Source organism: Pristis pectinata, chromosome 7 (assembly GCF_009764475.1).
Source record: "Pristis pectinata isolate sPriPec2 chromosome 7, sPriPec2.1.pri, whole genome shotgun sequence".
Classification (NCBI taxonomy): Eukaryota; Metazoa; Chordata; class Chondrichthyes; order Rhinopristiformes; family Pristidae; genus Pristis; species Pristis pectinata.
Window position 1 is genome coordinate 27,958,335 of NC_067411.1, and position 22,980 is coordinate 27,981,314.

The 22,980-nt window shown below is 38.4% G+C and overlaps 1 protein-coding gene across 2 annotated transcripts in view; it reads left to right on the forward strand.

The window, feature by feature from the left end:
• The first annotated feature begins 3,547 nt into the window (after positions 1-3,547).
• Positions 3,548-22,980, forward strand: part of LOC127572478 (centromere protein C-like) — a 55,888-nt gene continuing 36,455 nt past the window's right edge. For both annotated transcript variants that reach the window (XR_007956634.1, XM_052019803.1), the window contains exons 1-7: positions 3,548-3,562; positions 4,652-4,747; positions 6,763-7,063; positions 7,942-8,073; positions 14,774-15,534; positions 18,004-18,202; positions 20,784-20,951. Coding sequence is in view for 1 of the 2 variants with exons in the window: in XM_052019803.1 (XP_051875763.1) it covers positions 6,834-7,063; positions 7,942-8,073; positions 14,774-15,534; positions 18,004-18,202; positions 20,784-20,951 (1,490 nt within the window). In the remaining variant the exon portion in view is untranslated. The remainder of the gene's footprint in view (positions 3,563-4,651; positions 4,748-6,762; positions 7,064-7,941; positions 8,074-14,773; positions 15,535-18,003; positions 18,203-20,783; positions 20,952-22,980) is intronic.

A 22,980-nucleotide genomic window follows, 5' to 3' on the forward strand; every position in this document is an offset into this window, starting at 1 on the left:
TTTGGGAAGTACTCAGCAGTGATCAAGGAAGGCACTGGTATTGTGTGCAGGCAGTTTGCTCATCTAACATTTGAGGTGTGTGCTGAAGTCGTGGCAAGGGAAAATTTCTGAAGTGGCGGGGGCGGGGGTGGTGGTGGTGGAGGAAAAGCAAGAACCAGTGAAGATAAAGCTGATGATTAATGCCCTTTTCTTTCCCTGCTGCCTAATGCTCTGTTCTAGTAATCATTTTGGCCATGCAAGATAATAATGTTATTTTCAAAAATATTTCTGAGAACTAACCTTTGACAAATTAACTGAGGATGAAAGGTTAATATACCTTATGTTGACCATCTAATATTAAAGAGAGGGAATAAATGTTTGTGGTTATTCCTTTTGACATTTTGTTTATTAAACCTCTAAGGACAGGTGAGATTGTAGGTGAATCCCCTTGCATCTCTTTCTGAATCTTGGGCTACCTACAAAAGTAAAGCAAGCAGGAGATGGCTAAAGCATTGTTACTGTACACTCAGCTTTTCCATGCAATAAATATTAGAGGAAAGTTTCACAGTAAAGCCTCCTCTCAAGACTTTTTGTGCTCAGAAATGTTTAGGGACTTCTGTGAGCTGAAACTTGTTCACTTGTACATGTCACAATTGGAGTGCTGTACTGATACATTTATCAATAAAGTGCTTGAGATTTTATGGGGTGTCCAATGTATTGTTAAATAGCATGGTGCGAGGCCAAGCACTTAGACTAAAACACATTTATGTTCAATTAGGATATTTACATTGCAGCTGAATTGTATAGCAAGAAATTATGACACAAATATTCAGGAAATTATAAAAATTGATCTATTCCATTTGCTTCCTCTGCATGTTCTACACACAGGCTAATAATATGGTAGTCTTTGTAGGCAGTCCATCTTGCAAAGACATTCTGATGTGAGGTCCTGTATATGAGTGGATTTCATAGACTCAAGTGTTCTTGGCCCTTGTTTTCCAAATACAATACCACAAGTATGCAATTTCTTTTAAATGGCAAACAAATTAAATTTGGAAAATTAAGACCTTGAACCAAACTGAATTCAAATAAGTTACATAAACTTGCAAACTATATCCTAGCTGAAACAGCTCCTGAATGAACACTGAAGAAGAAGAAAGAGTAATTTTAGCTGGTTCACTGAATCCCATCTGGTATGATATAATTTTCTGCATACTACCACACTAGCTTCTCCCAATCAAGTCCATACTCTAGGGACAGGTAGTAAAACAGGCTGATTTATGACATAGTGTAAAATTCCTTTCCAACTCTGGTAACTGCACAGAGTTCAGAAATATATTATTTAGCTGGAATAGCCAATCCTTTTGGTCTGAGTCTAATAGTCTCAACATTTTGAAGACTTCAGTCAGAATTTTTGTATAGTTCCCAATCAATAGCCCAACATGGTAACAGTGGACCTCTAAAACATCTTCCATTTTTTTACGCCCACTGGATGATTTTTGAGGCGTCTATCACCGACTGAACTAAGTAGTCATAATCGACCATATAATGGTGCCTCCCAGGAATGAGAAATAATGGTGCAGCTCTTTATCTGAGTCTTGCATTTTATTAATGCTTTGAACATGAGCACAAGAAAATAGGAGCAGAAGTAGGCCACCTGGCCACTCAAGCCTGCCTTGCCATTCAGTTTGATCATGGCTGATCTGCTGTAGGCCTCAAATCCTCTCTCTGCTGGGTTAGAGAATTCCAGAGATTCACCATCCTCTTGAAAAAGAAGTTCGTGTATATCTCAGTTTTAAATGATTAACCACGGTTTAAAATTCTCCCATTAGTGAAATATCTTAACACCTACCCTGTTGTATACCTTTTCGGTCTTTTATAGTTTAATAAGATCACCCGTCATTCTTCTGAACTCCAAAGAATGTAGATCTAACTTTTTTGGCCTTTTGTGATAGAAAAACCCTCTCATCCCAGAAATTAGTCTCGTGAATCTCTTCTGGACTGCTCCAATGCTAGTATATCCTTTCTTAAATAAGGGTTTTAAAACTGTAATAGTACTTCAGCTGCAGCCTCACCAACATCCTGTACAGTTGTAACAAAACTTCCCTCTTTTCAAACAACAAACCCCGTTGCAGTGAAGACCAAACTGCCATTTGTCTTCCAACTACTTGCTGCACCTGCATGCTAACTTTGTGTTTCATACACAAGAATATATAAATCCCTTGTCCTCTACAATCTCTTTCCATTTAATAGTGGTCTGTGCTTTGATTCCTTTTACTGAAGTGCTTGACTTTGTACTTTAAACTCCATTTGCCAAGTTTTCACCTACTCACTCAACCTATCTTTCAACTGTTGCAGAGTTCAAATATCCTATTCACAACATGCTCTTCCCACTGTTTCTCTTGTCATCAGCAAACTTGAATATCTTTCTATCAGCCCCCAACTTCAAGTCCCTATTATAGATAGTAAATAATTGAAGGCCAAGAACTGATCCTTGTGGCACTTCATTCATTACATCCTTTCAGCCTGAAAAAGGCCCATTTATTCCAATCTTCCTCCTATGTGATAACCAGGCACCATTCCTTATAAACAAACTTCCATCAATACCCTGAGCTCTTGTGCATAAGTCTTTCATGTGATACCTCATAAAATAACTTCCGGAAATTCAAATACTCTACATCAGACAGATTTCCCACCATCGACTTTGCTCATTACCTCTTCAAAGAAATCTAGCAAATTTGTCAAAAGTATTCCTTTGACAAAATCATGTTGACTTGCTGTAATATTTGCAGTAGCTTCTCTAACTGACTACTTCTCCCTTGATTATTGACTCCAGGCTCTTATCAACAAAAGATGTTAAGTTAACATCAGTAGGCCTACAGTTTCTTGCTTTTTGTCTCACTCCCTTCTTGAACAAGCAAGTCACATTTGCAGCTTTTCAATGCATTGGTACTCGTGTATTTTGGGTGGCTATGATTATTTAAACCTACACCATTTTTAGCTGAAAGAATTTGCTTTGATCTTACTGTTGACCTCCAAACTCCATCTTGAAATTTAGAAAAAGAAGACCACTCTTATTCAAACTCTTGGGTTTGTAAGGAGGTTCTGCGAAATGCATCTAAAAACAAATATAAAATAGTCTTGAAATTTGATGCAGGAAGAAAGCTACTTTTGTCAGAGAGGAATTTTTTTTTTATTAGGTTGTAGTTCTGTAGAATCCCAGTTCTGCCTGTGATGGGGGCATACAGAAGATCCCTGTTATGGCCATCAAATTCTAAGAAATTCTAAAGCTGCAATTGGACAAATAAAAATATCTGTAAACTGCACTGCATTCTTAATACTGAACTGAGAAATCTTGACGTTATTCTCCATCCACATTACTGAAACATGCCTGGCCACATCTTTGGAATTATGTCTTCTTGGGGAAAATGACACGTGAAGTGCTTGATAGATATTATTCTTAATTATTTTTCCAGCGTATTAATACTGAGCCACTACTAGATTCTACATCCCACTTTGAAGTTCACTTTCAAAAAGGGGAAAATCCAAACGAATGAATCTCCAAGGTCTCCAGTGTAACAAGGTGACTAAATGTTTTCTGTTTATTCTTAAGTGGTTTCTATCTTACTAATTTTTGTAGTTTCATCTTTTTCCTTGTCTTTTGTTGGAATTTGATAATAGTGATAGAGTCATCCAGCAGGGAAGCAGGCCCTTCAGCCTATTGAGCTCATACCAAACACCCATTTACACTAATCCTACAATAAACTATTTTATTCTTCCCACATTCCCATCCAAGACTCCTAGATTTTACTACTGGTACACATTTGACACAATTACAGCAGCCAATTAACCCAACAACCCCACATTTGAGATGTGGGAGGAACCAGAGCACTGGTGGAAACCCATGTGGTCACAAAAAGTTTCTGCAATCAATTTCCATTGTGATAAAATTATAGATTTGATTCTTGGGCAATAGAAATTGTTTTTATCTGTTGAGGAATGAACATGTTCTCAGGTACCCTGACACCCAGAGTTTTGGAGCTAAGCTCAAAGCCTGAGGTTAAGGATAGAGTGAAAGCTGCTTGCATGCCTGGGCTGTGATTTTTGAGCTGCATTACTGCTGCATTGATAGGCACTCATATAATTTGGTATTGCATGCTAGGTTTTGGCCTTGATACTTAAATTGCCATATTTCATCATAACATAAAAGAAGGCCATTTGGCTCACCAAGTTCTCCACTAATTTTCCCTTCAACCATTTGTCCCACGTTCCTATCAACTCCCCACCTCCAAGTTTCTACACAATTTACAGTAGCCAATTAACCTACCAACACAATGGAATCTGAAATGTGGGAGGAAATAGGAGAAAGCCCATGTGGTCACGGAGAACATGACCCATTATCATGCCCATTTACTTTAGTAGTGTTTCATCAGTTTTGAATGGATTTTTGCCTGTATCCTAAAGGTGAAAGAATGTCTGCTATTCTTTGTCAGTTTGGCACAGATATATTGAGAACTACCTTCTGTCAGTGTATGCATTTTGCATTCCTCAATTCCAGGAGAACTGCTGGCCAGTGACTGAAAATTAAAAGACAGAATGCTTGTGTCATGTAATTTATAAGGTTCAGGGAAAAGTTTAAAAATGTAAAAAAACACTTTATTTTTGCACCTAGAAACGGTCTACTACCAGAACACAATTGCAGCCACCTGAAAGTAATCATCTCAGCAAGCGCCAGAATCTTACACAGACAAGGATGGGGGAAATAATGGTTTGTACCATGTATTTAATGTTGTCTTTTTATGTCATTCACCTCAGCAGCATTTTGCATTTGGAGGATTTACGAGTATAGTTTTATATTGCAGGTTTTCTAAATGCAGTAGAGGTTCAGTTTGCACATAACTTGATTGTGAAATTTAGAAAAGTCCACCTAAGGGATTTTCAAGTGTGAGGTGTTGCATTTTGGAAGGACAAATCAAGGGAGGACATACACAGTAAATGGTAGGGCACTGAGGAGTGCAGAGGAACAAAGGGATCTGGGAGTTCAGATACATTAATTCCCTGAAAGTAGAGTCGCAGGTAGACAGGGTTGTAAAAAAGGCTTTTGGCATCCTGGCATTTATAAATCAAAGTATTGAGTATAGGAGTTGGAATGTTTTGGTGAGGTTGTATAAGTCATTGGTGAGACCAAATTTAGAATATTGTGTGCAGTTCTGGTCGCCGAACTACAGGAAGGATGTCAGTAAGATTGAAAGAGTGCAGAGGAGATTTACAAGAATGTTGCCGGGTCTTCAGGAGTTGAGTTACAGGGAAAGATTGAGCATGTTAGCACTTTATTCCTTGGAGCGGAGAAGAATGAGGGGAGATATGATAGAGGTTTACAAAATGATGAGGGGCATAGACAGAGTTAATGCAAGTAGGCTCTTTCCACCTAGATTAGGAGAGATAAGTATGAGAGGACATGGCTTTAGGGTGAAAGGGGAAAGGTTTAGGGGGAACATTAGAGGGAACTTCTTCACTCAAAGAGTGGCGGGAGTGTGGAATGGGCTGCCATCTGATGTGGTAAATGTGGGCTCGCTCTTAACTTTTAAGAGTAAATTGGATAGATACACGGACGAGAGAGGTCTGGAGGAGTATGGGCTGGGGGCAGGTAAATGGGACTAGCAGAATAATGTTTCGGCACAGACTAGAAGGGCCAAATGGCCTGTTTTCTGTGCTGTAGTTTTCTATGGTTTCTATGGGATTTAAAAATAAACATGTTTAAAATAACATAATGTTGGATTTTTTATGTTGGATGATTTTCATGTTCTGTATCATCTACCACTCTAACTTCAGGACCTGTATGATTCACAGCCTGTATAAACTTCTGATGGGGAGATCTAGTGCAGAGAATCTTGGCAATTGTTCCCTTGCTTACTTGAATTTCTTATGCTCTGCTACATGACTCCCTACATTTTGTCGGTTACATTTTTTCAGATATGGTGTGGAATCCTAAAGCAACAGATTATTTCAAATAAAGCAGATAAATAAAAATCTGGTGAATTCAACATTATAAACTTTATTCATTAACTTGGTGTGAATTGAGAAGGCAGATTACGTAAGTGCAAATAAGAGATTAATCTTTTGACAGGAGAGTTAAAATACAATGATCACCAGAGCACTGAACAAAATAATTTTTACGTCACAAAATAATTGTTACATCACTTTAAGTCACTTCTTTATGATAAAGATTCAATGTTACACAATCTCAGCTTTTGGTACTTCTCTCAAGATGGTGCCGGAATGTGGCGCACGTTGCAAGCTGCCCTCTGCAGATCTACTCATCTATTATAATCGTTCTACTCTTTACTCTTTCTACACTTTACTCTGCATTCTGTATTGTTTTGCCTTGTACTACCTCAATGCACCGTGTAATGAATTGATCTGTATGAACAGTATACAAGACAAGTTTATCACTGTACCTCAGTACAAGTGACAATAATAAACCAGTTCCAGTTCTCTGGAGGCCATGCTATTTGTTGTTTATCCTCATCTTTACATGATATTTGCAGTTATTGCTAGCATCACTGTCTATGAAGCAGTTTGCTGATGCTGTGATCTTCAGTGACTTCTGGTGATGACAGACAGCTGTTGCTCTTTGCCATGTGTCTTTTTGCATCGAGCATTTAGTGTTTGTGTCTGCCATATCAAAAAATAAAATCAGATTGGAAATTGTTTTTTAAAATTCCTGGTACCACAATTTTAATAGTTTTAATTTTAATCATTTTATTTCCTCTCTTTTTAAAGGCTCCTGCAGTTCAAAAAAGCTGACTGCCCATTGGCTAGAACCCGTAGCTATTGCTGCTGACAAAGTCAACATGGATGATGATGGTGTTGGTGATGGTGTTTGCATTGCTGAGGCTGTTGAAGATGGAAGAGATTTTGATGAACCAGAAGGATCACTCCTCATTGATGTAGAGGCACTAGTATTGGATGCTGACATATCTCCTGCAGAAAAATTAGGGATCACTTATGATGCAGAAGCATCAGTAGTTAACTCAACTCCAAATCCCTCAAGACTTTCACAAAATTCTAAACCAAAAATGAGGTATGAATCTAGTGTCTGAGTATAAAAAGAGTTGAGTGATAGTATACAGGCTTGGGAAGATATTAATGGTAGTAGCAAATTTTCCAACCTTTCCAATGATACTTGTCCTTCTGACAAGGATGATATCTCTTATTTTGCATGTTAGAAATACAAATAACTTGCAAATTTCTCAATTTAAGAAAACAGTTTATTTCATACTAATTGTTTTTCTATAAAGCTGGCAACTTGCAATGTTTACAAGTCATTTTGACAGACGCATGAACAAGCAGGGAATAGAGGGATATAGTCTATGTACAGGCAGATGTACCATTTAAATTGGCATCATGATTGGCACAGTGGGCCATAGAGCCTGTTCCTGTGCTATTTGTTTGATGGACTCAACCTTTTGAAATCCACACTAATGTTACAACAGTACAAGTCTTTGGTGAGACCACACTTCGAGTATTGTTTGCAGTTTTGGTCACCCAGCTATAAGGAAGGATGTTCTTAAGCTGGAAAGGTTTCAGAAAAGATGAGGACGTTATCAGGACTGAAGGGCTTGAGCTACAAAGAGAGGCCAGATAGGCTGGGACTTTTTTTCTTGGAGCACAGGAGACTGAGGGTTGACCATATGAAATCCATATCCTAATTTTCCCTTTATCTTTAATCATCCATGATGTTCCATTAGTGTTTACTCTTTATTGGCAGAATATATTTTTCCCAGGGGTATGCATTATGTTAAGTGTTTCCCACTGCTTCTCTATTATTGTTCATTTCAGTTTTTCTAAGTTCCATTTCCAATGGTTTAGCACCAGATTTTTTGATGTCTAGTATATAGCTTCCTAATGTAGGTTTGTGACATTGCTACTGAGCTCATTTTACATAATTATGTTTTGTAGGCTATGTTTCAATACAAGTGTAACGCCCATAGCCGTGAAGAGTCCAAATGTAAGAGCTGAACAGAAAAATATCGCCTCAAACGTTTTAGGAGTTGAAGAACCCAAGACTTTGTCAAGTTGTTTTGGAAAGAAGTATGTATATCTTTAGATATTTAATGAACCATTTTGTTATCTGGTAATTTTTTCTCCTACTTAATGAATGAGGAGAGAGTATTGTAAGTGGGTGATTGATAGTCAATGCGGAATTGGGCTGAGAGGCCTGTTCTGTGTTCTATGACTCTGATTTTACAATTTTTCTTTAAGGTGTGGACTCCTTGCAATGGCATGTTTCCATGCGCACCAATGTTCTCAGCTTAGGCTGAATTACTTAATCAGTGATTGTCAGTAGGTGGTTCAGCTTTCTGGACCATTGCATTTAACCCCAAGTCTGTACTTCCTTGACTTGTGCAGAGCTTACTGGAAATTGGCCCAGATAGGAAATATGATTTGACTATTTTCTCTGCCCCAACCTATAGAGTTATTGAGAATACAGTCAGCAACATTGCCCAAGGTCATTTAAGTCGGTGACACAGGCTAGCAGTAAAGCTTCCTATGTATATGAGTGGTTCATGTTTTGGGGAAGTGAACAATTGATTCACAAAGCAGCTACAGATGATTTGTTTTAACATAATTTTTTTCAATATCGTTACATGTGCTACTTTATTTCAGTAGTTATTTTATTTATTTATTTCGACAGAAATTAATTTGGAACCACAGCTGCCATCTTAAATTATTAAGGTGGAGATTCAGAAGCCTACCATGGCTAATAAAGATAAGACAGATATCACGAAACTGATAATCAGTTGACACAAATCTTGGATTTAAGAATCCTGTTGAGTGGAAAGAAAAACTGAGTGAGATAAGGAGTTGTACAACTGACATTGTGACAGTGATTGAGCTGCTGTAGAAGGTTATTGGCATCATATTGTGATAACTGTCTTCAGAAGGGGTTTGTGTGCTTGTAGTCTGCACTTTTTTTTCTCCATTTGTGGAGCTTACTGACTGGAAATCAAGGGTTGGACATTTTGTTAATACTACTTGTAAATGTATACCTCTTTGGTAGAATCTAATTAAAGAATAACTCTTAATAGGTACCTGAGGTATGTTTACACCTCAATGAAAGTGACAGGATAAGTTTGTGATTGCTTTATAAAGACTTATGGAATCCACGGCTTTATTAATAAAGGAAAGATCGAGAACACAATATGGAAGAAATGAGGTTATCCTAACCTTTGTAAAATGCTGGTTATGTTTCACCTGGACTATTGTGTTCTTTTCTGAGAACATGCTTTTGAAAAGGTGACAATGGTTTTGAACAAACAAAAGATTTATTAGAATGACACGAGGTGAAGGATTTCAGCTATGTGGAGAGATTTGAGAAGCTGGAAGACAAAAGAGACTGCAGATGCTGGAATCAGGAACAAAAAACAACGCTGGAGGAACTCAGCAGGTGAAGCATTATCTGTGGAGGCAAAAGGTGTATGTCGACGTTTGGGTCAAGATACCTGAATTTTCCTGTTTCAGGTAACCCACACCCCCAATATTCTTCTCTAACACATACTCACCTGTCCACCTAATGGTTTGTTCAACTTTCTTCCACCTCCCTCACCTGGTTTCACCAATCACTTACTAGACTCTGTAAAACCCCTCCTTTGCACTGCTATGTGCTAGCAATCTTCCTACTTCCCTCTCAGTCCCAATGCAGGGTCTCAACCCGAAACCTCAACATACACCTTTTGCCTCCAAAGATCCTGCTTGATCCGCTGAGTTCTTCCAACGTTCTGTTTGTTTGTGAAGCTGGGGTTGCTGTTTTTGAAGCTGAGAATATGAATAGGTGATATGGCAGCACAGTTAAAATTTATGGATGGTTTCAGTGGTTAGCAAGGGAGAAAAGTTGTTAATTAAAACAGATTTTGTATACATGGCAAAATAACTAAATCTGGCATGAGTTTTGGTGCAGTTGCTGTGAATAGAATTTGGTGTTGGGGTTTGAGGAACATGAAGCATGGGTGAAATTTAAAACCAAATGAAACTGAAGGGACAGAGACTCATTCACCCTTGCTGTCTTACACCAACTTGCCTATATGTGTTTCCTCTTACTTTTAACTGCTCTTAATTATATTCTTCCTAACTACAATGAGAAAATACATGATAAAATGTAGACTCCTTTTCCTTCTATTGAATTGTCATTGAGGAGTACCAGCAATCTCATGGACTGCACTGGTAATCTTCGTCAGCTAGATCTAAGCAGTTACCAAAGAATACCTTCCCCAACACCCATCCACTACAAATGCTCCAAGTGTACATGGAAGTGAGAAATAAAATATTGAGTACTTTTTCCTTTAGTCTGCATATCACCGATACATCGTGGAACAGGCCTGTCTGCATTTTGTTTCTACCTGGTGTTTGTTTCTCAAGTTCTTATAATGTACACTTTAATTTCTTTCCTTTCAATACCTTCCAGTTGAATTTATTATTCCTGTGCAACAGAATTAATTAGTTTAGTTTCAAGCCAGCCGCTTTGTCAGTCGCCATCATTCATCCAGCCCTATACTCTGCCTCACACCCTCAATTTTTTTCCCTCAAGCACCTGTTCTGTTTCCAACCTATCTTTTTTTTTCCATCTGCTTAGGTGTCTGTGCTTTATCTTGCAAGGCACAAGTGTTATGGGCGCAAGTTGGACTTGGCTGTCTGCCACAGTGAGGATGGTTTTGCTAGTCCAGAGGGAGACAATTACAGTGAATATCCTGGGCTCCTCCAGCCAGCTGAACTGTACCCTGTTTTCTGCATTTGGTCTCACCTGAACCAAGGCGAGCTGACCCTCTGCACTGAAGAAGTATTGCATGAGGTGAAATGGGCTCTATAGCACAAAGGCCTAGCCTTGAAGTGTCCTAACAGCTGCCTTTATCTTGCCAGATTTCAGTGGTTTTCGAACAGCTTTTAAGTGTGTGTCTTGGTTAGTTAGGAATCATGAAAAACTATTTAAGTAGACAAATAATTAAAAAATCAGTTGAATTCAGATTTATTAAATACTAATAAATAATTAAAATAACTCAACCACTTACCTGCATTTACCTTTTACATAGGATCAGTGACCCCATTCAAATGCTTGGATGTCAGTTTTTAGTGTAAAGTACTTCTCAGCACGTTGGAGCTCTGCTGCTGGATTCTTTACTGAGTCTGGAGAAGTGGATGGGCAGATGCATTAAGTATCTGACTTTCAGTTCATCTGGGACATCCATCTTTCACCAAGCTGAGGCTTGAATGACTGAAAAGTAAACTGACTATCAGTTCAATGCATTTTAACACGTAGAGAATGACAAATTGTAGGGTTTAGCAGTATTCTCCAGTCTCTACACAAGGAGAGACTGTGATTCATCAAAAAAGCTTAAGTTGGATTGTTTGACAGAATTGTCCACATGACTGATCAGGAGAGGATCTCCTGATTTTGTACAAAGCCAAGCAGGTTGGGAACCTGAAGCTGACCAAAAATTGCATCCTTTTCTTCTTACTTTAATTCAATCTATTTGTATAAATCACAAGTGCTAATGTGGCTGGATTTTTTGTTTGTACTGGGGACTTTTTTTTATTCTGAAGACAGAAGAATAGATTAATCTGCTTGAAATATTTTTGGAGATACTAAAAGTTTATCCATGAGCTGCAGAAGCAGAGCTTCTGTCATGAATCATTTTAAAATATCACAGTGTTGCAATCTTTAGCCAAGTGAATTAGAGCATTTGAGCCAAGCTAAACAAATGAGCCAAAGTAGCCTGGAGAGCGAGTTCATGGAATGGATTTGAGACAGTTTACTAAAACTTTGTTGAATCAACTGAGGAATGTGATATTTTAGATTAAGTATTGTGCAATGGGCCAGATTAATTATTAATCTTATAGTAAAGGATAATTTGGGGAAGAGTGATCATTTATAGAATTTGATCCTAAGTTTGAGAGGACCTTAAAATGAAATGGATGTTCAGTTCAGTGTAAGGGGAAAGTTGGTTGAAATAGATTGGGAAAGTCGATTAAAATATATAATAATAGGTAATAAATGGCAGACATTTAAATAAAGAGTGACATGCAAAAGTTTGGGCACCCCTGGTCAAAATTTCTGTTACTGTGAATAGCTAAGCGAGTAAAAGATGACTTGATTTCCAAAAGGCATAAAGTTAAAGATGACACATTTCTTTAATATTTTAAGTAAGATTACTTTTTTAATTCCATCTTTTATAGTTTCAAAAAATATTTGGGCACCCTGCATGGTCAGTACTTAGTAACACCCCCTTTGACAAGTACCACAGCTTGTAAACGCTTTCTGCAGCCAGCTAAGAGTCTTTCAATTCTTGTTTGGGGGATTTTTGCCCATTCTTCCTTGCAAAAGGCTTCTAGTTCTGTGAAATTCTTGGGCCGCCTTGCATGCACTGCTCTTTTGAGGTTTAGGTTGGGGGACTGTGAGGGCCATGGCAAAACCTTCAGCTTGTGTCTCTTGAGTTAGTCCATTGTGGATTTTGAGGTGTGTTTAGGATTGTTATCCTGGTGTAGAAACCATCCTTTTTTCACCTTCAGCTTTTTTTTTTACAGACAGTGTGATGTTTGCTTCCAGAATTTGCTGGTATTTAATTGAATTCATTCTTCCCTCTACCAGTGAAACGTTCCCCGTGCCACTGGCTGCAACACAAGCCCAAGGCATGATCGATCCACCCCAGTGCTTAACAGTTGGAGAGGTGTTCTTTTCATGAAATTCTGCACCTTTTTTTCTCCAAACATACCTTTGCTCATTGCGGCCAAAAAGTTCTATTTTAACTTCATCAGTCCACAGGACTTGTTTCCAAAATGCATCAGGCTTGTTTAGATGTTCCTTTGCAAACTTCTGAAGCTGAATTTTGTGGTGAGGGCGCAGGAAAGGTTTTCTTCTGATGACTCTTCCAAGAAGGTCCTATTTGTGCAGGTGTTGTTGCACAGTAGAACAGTGCACCACCACTCCAGAGTCTGCTAAATCTTCCTGAAGGTCTTTTGCAGTCAAACGGAGGTTTTGGTTTGCCTTTCTAACAATCCTACAAGCAGTTCTCTCAGAAAGTTTTCTTGGTCTTCCAGACCTTAACTTGACCTCCACCATTCCTGTTAACTGCCATTTCTTAATTACATTACGAACTGAGGAAACGGCTACCTGAAAACGCTTTGCTATCTTCTTATAGCCTTCTGCTTTGTGGGCATCATTTATTTTAATTTTCAGAGTGCTAGGCAGCTGCTTAGAGGAGCCCATGGCTGCTGATTGTTGGGACAAGGTTTGAGGAGTCATGGTATTTATAAAGTTTTGAAATTTGCATCAATTGGTCTTTCCTAACGATAACTGTGAACAAGCCATAGCCCTAACAAGCTAATGAAGGTCTGAGACCTTGGTAAAAGTTATCTGAGAGCTCAAATGTCTTGGGGTGCCCAAACTTTTGCATGGTGCTCCTCTCCTATTTTCACTTTAAAATTGCACTAAACAAAAATAATACATTAATTTTACTTAAAATGTTGACAAGAACATTTTATCTTTAACTTTATGACTTTCGGAAATCAGTTCATCTTCTACTCACTTAACTATTCACAGTAACAGAAATTTTGACCAGGGGTGCCCAAACTTTTGCATGCCACTGTAACTCAGATTTATTGAAATTCCCTTGATAAATGCAAACTTCATAGGACAAGTGGTATATCAATGTTTAACTAGTGAAGTTAAGGATAGTGTTGGATTAAGAGGTTCATGTTGTTCCTAAGTAGTGCAATTAATTTGAGAATTGGAAGAAAATAAAACATGAGAGAAATCTATGAACAATGTACAAAAGCTTCTACAAGTATGCAAAAAAAATGAGTTCCGTAGACAGGAAAAAGATGAATTGTTATAGAAAATAAGGGAATGGAAATAATGTTAAAGAAATATTTAGTATATCTTTGTTGTAAAAGAAACAAAAAAATATAAAATTGCAAGGAACCATGGGTCAAATAAGAGTGAAGCATTTTACCATGACTGAGAGAAAGTAACAGAGAATTTGATGATATGAAAAGCTGACATACCCTAGATGTGATGGCAGCAGAGAAAGTAAATGTTTCATTTTGGAGCTTTAGCAGCTGAAATTGGGTCATGCTTTCAATACAGAGTGGAAAAAATAGGCAGAATAGTTCTTCAAAGCAGCACTCTAAAAACCTGGCTATTGTACTATTTTACGCTTCTGTGGCTAGCAGACTGCTAGGGAACACTGAGGAGAGTACAAGATTGCGACTTTGGGTGTGAGACACAGTATTATTTCTTCATTTATTCTCTCTGCATAGCTTCTTCTGTAGTGGACCAACTGGGTTTGAGCATGACCTGCAGCTACAGGAAAAAGCAGGGTAAACATGCCTTGGTTTCTCATGGGAGGAGCTGAAGAAGAGCTCATGTCTATAGATTTATCGAAGGGTCAATGTATGAGTTCCTCCACCATCTTGTTTGTTGCTCCAGTATTTTACTGGGCATTGGCTTTAAGTTTGCCTTGATGCCACAGTCAGGCCATGACATCTGCCTATGGCATGTGGATGAAAGGTGACTGGAGTTTCACTTTTCAGTTGTGGATGCTGAGTCTGATTCAATGTTAGTGTCCAGGTACTCTGTAATGCAAATGCCTCTGGGTCAGGCTAGTGTGTTTAAATAAAATTATAAGTGCTCCAGTTGGATTTGGATTGGCTGTAGTTTTGTACCTCAGCAGATATTTAAATGAACATTTAAATCAATATTTAAAGAGAGCTAATTCAGTTAATCACATTTCTTTTGCAGACCAACTGTTTTTGGATTGACACAGCCACCACAAGTTGTGCCCAGTGTTTTTGCACCAAAGTGTAATGACTTAGAGTTTGAATTGATAGAAGAAGAGAGCTTCCGTTTTGAATCGTGGACTTCCGTACCAAAGAAGGTACTGGGCCAGAAACCAGCTGAACAAGAAAAGGGATCTGTCTTCGACATCAAGAATATATCAAAGAAAGAAAAACACCAGAAAGCAGGTGGAAACTCAGTTGCTGTCAGAGATGTCAAACAAAAAGAATTATTAAATGAGCACTTGTCCCATCATAAACAATTGGAGGACACAAAATCTTGCAAACAAAACAAACAACTCCAACCAGAAGAATCTGGCAAAAGCACTGTTGTATGTCCCACAAAGAATAATGCTGAGGAAGAATTACAAAATGAACCTTCAACTGCCTCTAAACAGTCTTTGACTTCCATGAAAAAAACAAAATTGGGATATAGAAAACAAGAAAAGTCAGGGGAAAAGTATGTCAAAATTCAGGGTATCAGAGATGATTATGAGGGATTCCAGGAAGAATTACCTTCAAGCATTGTAAAAAAGACTGATAAAATGGATGATTCAAAAGTACCTCAGCAGGGTGCAGTAAATTGTAAGAACTCGGCAGAAACTGGTACTTCAACCAATTTGGCCAAAGCAGTTGAAAGTAACAGAAAAGTGTCCGATAAGAGGTTATGCTCTGGAAATGAAACACCAAACAAGCAGCCTGTGACTAAAGGGCCAATATCATCAGGTAAATTATATTATGCATTTACTTAAATAGCATGTAATTTGTGCTACTTTTTCCTGTTAAAAGAGTGATTCAAATATAGTATGTCAGCTAACCTAAACAGAATTATTTTGCTTTGAATGTTTAAAACCCACTTTGCTGTGTGTTCGTATATCTCTGCTGAAGATTGTATGCATTAATTTTTTGAGCTTTACAGCTGGTACAGCAAAAATACCAAACAAAATCATCATGTAAAGAAAATAGAAACAAACTCACTTCCAGACAAAATTCAAATCTTACCTACTAGTAATAAACTACTTTGCTGCATTCTTTTTGAATAAACTTGAAGGGCTAATAACTGCTGGATGTTGTTATCTCCTCGGGCAACTCCTTGGGATTTAGGATGGTTTTGTTCAATTCTGGAGGGTTTGTGAATTCTGAAGTGGATAATGAGGCCGATATGGGAACTGCAGATGGGGTAAGTGGTAGATGAAGGCCAGGCAGGTGGATAGTTGGGAGATGGTCTGCTCTTCAGCTGCTTTTGAGCACACCCTTTGATTTTTTTTCCCCCTTCTGCCTGGTGATCTCTTACTTGGAATAGAATCTGGTGTTGGGCATGTGAATGATGTGTCCTGCCCAATATTGTCAATAAGATCTAACCAGGACCTTAATACTGGGGATCTTGGCCTGGGTGAGGATACTGAAGTTGGTTCGTTTGTCCTTACAGAGAATTTGGAGAATTTAGCAGAGATGGGTTTGATGATATTTTTCCAGTGCTTTGAGATGCTTGCTGTTGGTAATCAGATCTCAGAGACATATAGGAGGGCAAGAAACATTGCTACCTGGCTGACCATGAGTTTTGTGCTAGATCTGAGGTCTTCACTTTCAATACCCATTTCCTCAACCAAAGGCTGTGCTAGTTCATTGAAGGCAGCAGTGTATTTCATCATCAATGTTTGCATTTGCTGAGAGGTGATTCCTGAGATGCATCTTGCTGTGAACTATTACTGGATGTAGTCTTGTAATAAATTAACAAAAATCATACTAGTTTCCATTCAGGTTTTATACAACATAATGTGTCCATGCTTTCTACCATACTTGTGTGAATTCTCCAATATCTGTCTTCTGCTTAAGGACACTTGTATAATTTGCTTGTGCCCTTTTCCTATTTTCTTTTTGAAAGAGAATGAACTGAGTGCCCTGCAAACTTGCAGTTAAAAAATTTGAAAGCCGAACTTCACATTTATTTCTCACTAAAATCAGAAATTAGTTTGAAGTGTAAAATCAGAAATTAGTTTGAAGTGGGTGGCACGGTCAGGATGCAGGGTGTGCATTGAGTCGTTGTAATAAGTTATGTTTGGAAGTACAGAATTGCTAACACTGGAATCTTGCGGTCTGAGGAAGTTACTTTAATTCTTGTAGATATAGTTTTTGACAGTTAAATGTTGCATTTAAATTAGGAACATTAATAAAAAATCCTACAAATCACGTAACTTGGGATTAGATAGTCTCTTCATAGAATCATGGAAATTACAGTATAGGAAGCTATTTGGCCCATCATGCATTTTCCTGTCTTAACTCTAAGGGAACTTCTCAATATCCAAGTTTTTGCTTTTGGAAAATTGAGACAACCTGGCCCCAATCAGTACTAGTTTTGACCACAGTGGAAATTCAAAACTCTACTGTAAAACTTTGTTTATACAGCACAGTGACAGGCCCTTCTGGCTCAATGAGCCCACACTGCCCAATTATACCCTTGCTAACCGACCAACCTGTACGACTTTGGAATGTGGAAGGAAACCAGAGCACCCGGAGGAAACCCGCACATTCACGGGGAGAATGTACAAGCTCCTTACAGGCGGCGCTGGGAATTGAACCCTGATCGCTGGTGCTGTAATACCGTTGCGCTAACCACCACACTACCATGCCGTGCCGTTGATGTATTCCATAAATGCTCCCTTAAAAAGTAGGTCACCCCTAAAAAAAAACTTTTGATCAGAAAATTCAGGAGAGAATTGTGTTACCTCATATTAAAGGTTCTCAGGTAAATGTCCAAGTTGGCATAAATTCATTCAGTTGCAACACTAATGTTAATGTACAGGATCAAAAATAGGTACCTGAGGCTGAATGTGTGTCCTGAAACAAGTGGTGTTCGTTTCATTTGAGGATGAGGGGGTACTCTTCTTTCTTTTTTCCACTACTCCAATAATCCTTCTCAGTTAAGGCTCATAAAAGACCATATTACTGACTGGCATAACTGTTGGTTAGCTACTTCCTTGTAGTAATTTGCTGTCTTTCTTTTAAAAGAGCAAATTTACATTTCCATAATAGTTGTTTGTGTTCAAGGGTTGAATATGAATTATTTGAGCAATTATGTTATTTCAAAGTGTCAAAGAATATTTTATTGCTTATCACTAAGTTTATTGCAGAAAAAATTATTTGGAGCTTTACAGAGAGTATGTAACCTAAATTTCTGCCCTATTTTCATTACAGATCAGAGCACTAAATGTGTGGATCTGGTATCGATGCCATTGGCTCAGACTACAGCAGATAATAATGAAAATGACAAATTAGCTGGGTTGGAAATACATCAGTCAAGAACCAGCTTGTATAGTGGGAAGAATAAGGAACCTACAATTGTGAATGGATCTCTAGCTCTTTCAAGACTTCCACAGAAAATTAATTCAAGAAGGTATAATCAATGCAGAATTCCCTTTTTAGTTTCTGATTACTAAAGCTCACAGCTAAGCTACCTCTTGCTTGATGTATGGTTCTACAAGTATGGCAGCCTTTCACTATCGCACACAAGTAGCTTTCTGTAATTTGTAAACTGAATCAGTGAGTTTTGGCATGTGGACTGAGCTCAATCAGTATTGCTATGAGCATTAAGTCAACTCGGATCAAATCTGGCCATTCTTCATGCATCATTTTCACTGGCAATGAAAATAGTATTCGTTTGTACTCTTGGTTTTCACATTGAACATTACTATGCTTATTTTCCCCAAATTGATGTGCACCTCACTTCAATCTCTTCAGTTGTGAACATAAGAAACTAATATGGAACATAAATAAACAAAATATTCTATTTAAAAAATTATGTTTAAAAAAAAATGGAGCCACTAGGAAAAAGTCAGGAATAACTCACAAGCAGTTATAGCAAAATGATAGTTTTAAGATTTACTGCCAAGAAAGTTGGGCATGATGGGGCCACCTCTACAAAGGGAGAAATGTTTAATTAGTCAAACTTAAAGATGATAAAATGCCTTGTTGGCTGATTCCATCTGTGAATTTTGAAATCATCTGAAGAGAAGAAACACTACTGGACATGTTTAATAATTAATTAAAAAAAGGTATAATGCAAGAGTATTGTCAAATAGCTAAAATTATTGCTATTTGGATGAAGGGAGATGGAACAGGTCCAGCAAACAATAGACCAGCTAGTTTAACATCGGTAGTATCAACAACTAAGGTCGAAGCATAAAGAATCAGGGATGGCTGCAAGACAGGAAATGCAGATCAATGAATCAGAAGAAAAGCAAACTTAAAAGGGTAGTTTATATTTAGAGGGTTAGGATGAAGTTATGCTAAACGTGTTTTGAACTTTAGTTGGATGACTGTTAAAGTACCATGAAAAAGAAAAGTTCTGATGAAGGGTCCTAACAAGTGTTGGAGGAATCATTAGAAAAGTTTCTGAGGGATTATTTATCATTTGAACAACAAGCATTTTTTGATTGAAGGAATAACTAGATGATATCTGAGGAGGTAGCAAAGAGTGCTAATGAGGTTAGTGTATTCAGTATAGTCAATATGAATTTTAGCAAGTCCTTTGGCAAGGTTTCACATCGCAGAATGGTGAAACGATTAAAAAGTATGGATTCAAAGGAAAGTGCCAAGTTGGATCAAAAATCAGCTCTCTGTGACAGAGAACAATAAATCCCCGGGGCCTGAAAGACAGTATTCCAAAGTAATTAAGGAACTGGCCCTTGAAATTATGGATGGCATTTATAGTCATTATCCAACTTTTTTTAAACTCTGGAAGAGTTCCTATGGCTTAGAGGGCGGCTAATGTCATCACACTATGTAAAAAAAAAAGGAGGGACAGGCAAAATGGAGAATTAGAGAGTGGTTAGCCTGACATGGGTAGTGAAGAAAGTGCTAAAGTCCATTGTTAAAGATGTAATTGCAGAGCATTTGGAAAACCGTGACAGGATCTGTCAAAGTCACCATGGAGTTATGAAAGAGCAATAAAGCTCAGCAAATTTACTGGGATTTTTAGTATGTATCTGGGAGAATAGATGGGGCAATGAGTGGATGTGGACTTTGAGGGCTATTGATGTAATTCCATGTAAGAGATTTGCAAGTGGAATTATAGCATGTTGGATCGGGGGTAATGTTCCTCATGGATGGAAAGCTGGTGGCAGGCAGGAAACAAATCCTGGGCATGCATAGGGCACAAGGTTCTGTGCCTGGGTGCCAGTTATTAACAATGATATGAATGAGGGAATTAAATGTAATATCTCAAAGTTTGTGGTCAACACAGAGCTGGGTGGGAGTGTGAGATGTGAGGACAATGCAGAGAGGCTCCAAAATGATTGGGTAGGTTAGGTGAGTGAACAAGTGCATGGCAGATCACTAAAATGGCTAAATGTAAGATTGTCCTCTTTGGTGGCAAAACAGGAAGGCAGATTATCTGAATGGTGAGAGATTAGGAAAGGGGAAGGTGCAGTGAGACTCTGATGTCCTTGTACACCAGTCGATGAAAAGAATGCAGGTGCAGCAGGTGGTTGAGAAGGCAAATCGTACATTGACCTGCACAGTCATAGGAATTAAGTTCAAGAGCAGGGATATCTTACTGCAGTTGCGTGCAGTTCTGGTCTCTATCTGAGGACATGCTTGCTTTGGAGGGAGACTGATTCCTGAGATAGAAGGACTGACGTAGGAGCGATTGGGATGATTGGTCTTATATTGGCTAGCATTTAGAAGAATAAAAGGATATCTCATTGAAAATTTTAAAATCCTGATGTGACTTGACAGACTAAATACAGGAAAGGCTTATTATTTCTATTGTTTGATAATACGTTGATTATTGCATTTGGAGCAGTATTATATTATTTTCTACTTAGATTCCAGTGGCTCTTCGTGGGTCAACTAGAAAGCTGCAGCAACTTCTGCTTAAGAAATTATGCTTGCATGTTAGTCTTTGAAGTTCCCACTTTTCCTAAATGCTGGATTTTACATCTGCTGTAGTGAAGTTGTACTCGTTTTTATTGCAGACGAAGCTTGAATACAAATGAAACACCTGGCATCTTGAACAACATAGGTGTGAATCACCAAAGGGGATATCCATCTGAGAATGCTGTTCCATCGACCTCTGGACTTGAAAAACAACAGAAAGAAACACCTCTGATTTCTAAAGCATCATTTTCAAGTTTTGGGATAAAGTAAGTTTTCATCTTTTTTACAGGAGTGTTATGACAACTATTCATTGTTACATTTTAAAATCAGGAACAGTCATTGCTTTGGTTTTGCAAGCAAAGAGCCATTTGTTTGCAACACCAAATGATTCAATCTGGCTCACTATGTGATTTTTTTCACTTGGGGAAATATTTTTGAGATTTGCAATCTGTAACTATTTTTTATCAGTCAGGGCACAGAATTTATGTCTCCAATAGAGGCCCTGTGACCTTGGTATCTTCCCTGATGAGGATGAGTGAAAAAAATGACAAAGGAAATATTGTGGAAAGCATATGAAGGAAATATGTGAAAAACTAAGATTCACTTTCAACAGCAATCATTGGTAGATAACGATGCATGGAGTTGGGGGTAAGGTATTAGCATGGATAGAGGATTGGTTAACCAATAGAAGGCAGAGAGTTGGGATAAGTGGGTGTTTCTCTGGTTGGTAATCAGTGGTGAGCTGTGTGCCGCAGGGGTTGGTGCTGGGCCCGCAACTGTTCACGATATACATTAACGATTTGGAGGAGGGGACTGAGTGTAGCATATCTAAGTTTGCTGATGACACTAAATTGAGTAGAAAAGTAAATTATGCAGAGGTTGTAGAGAGATATAGATAGGTCAAGTGAGTGGCAAGGGTTTGGCAGGTGGAATCCAATGTTGGTAAATGCGAGGTCATCCACTTTGGAAGGAAAAATAGAAGATCAGATTATCATTTAAATGGTGAAAGATTGCAGCATGCTGTTGTGCAGAGGGACTTGGGAGAGCTTGTACATGAATTGCGAAAGGTTGGTTTGTAGGTGCAGCAGGTTATCAAGAAGGCAAATGGAATGTTAGCCTTCATTGCAAGAGCAATTGAATTTAAGAGCAGGGAGGTTATGCTGCAAATGTACAGGGTATTGGTGAGGCCGCACCTGAAGTACTGTGTACAGTTCTAGTCTCCTTATTTGAGGAAGGATTTACTGTCTTTGGAGGCAATGCAGAGGAGGTTCACCAGGTTGATTCCATAGATGAGGGGGCTTAGCCTCAGAGGAGAGATTAAGTTGCCTGGGACTATACTCGCTGGGATTCAGAAGAATGAGAGGGGATCTTATAAAAACATATAAAGTTATGAAAGAGTTAGATAAGATAGAGGCAAGAAGGTTGTTTCCACTGGTAGGTGAGACTAGAACTAGGGGACACAGCCTCAAGGTTCAGGAGAATAGATTTAGGACGGAGATGAGGAGAAACTGCTTTTCCCAGAGAATAGTGAATCTGGAATTCTCTGTCTATGGAAGCAGTAGAGGCTACCTCATTAAATATATTTAAGACACATAGATTTTTGCATAGTAAGGGAATTAAGGGTTATGGGGAAAAGGCAGGTCAGTGGATCTGAGTTCACGGCCATATCAGCCATGATCTTATTGAATGACGGAGCAGGCTTGATGGGCCAGATGGCCTATTCCTGCTCCTACTTCTTATGTTCTTATGACTCTAACCAGTGGAGAGTTTCCCCTGATTGCCAACAACTTTAGTTTTACCCGGATTTCTTAATGCTGCTCTTGGTCAAATTCTATTCTGTAGTCACCCTCTCCATGGTGCTTGAATTCAGCTCTTTTACCCATGTTGAAACCAATTCTATTGAGGTCTAGAGTTGAATAATCTTGGCCAAGCCCAAACTTAAATTCAATTATTAACTTATTTTTTGAGTAAGTGCTGCTTGGTAGCATGTTGACAGTACTTTCTTTCCATCACCTTCCTGATAGTGGGCTGATAATGTGGTAATTGGTTGGGTTGAATTGTTGGTTTTGACCTACTTGATGGCTCTGAGCTGCTGGATGGTTCTGCTTCTGTTTCAACTAACTAAGTGGTAGTGGGTACATGACATGATAATGTCTGTATTTTGAAGGTGGAACTTCATCTCTGCAATGATTTCAGTGCCCATTCCTTCCAATGATATTTTGCTAATAAAAAAGTTGAAATAGGTTTTGTGTTCCCTCCACCGGTTGCCACTCAGGCAGTCATGTGTCCTAGAAG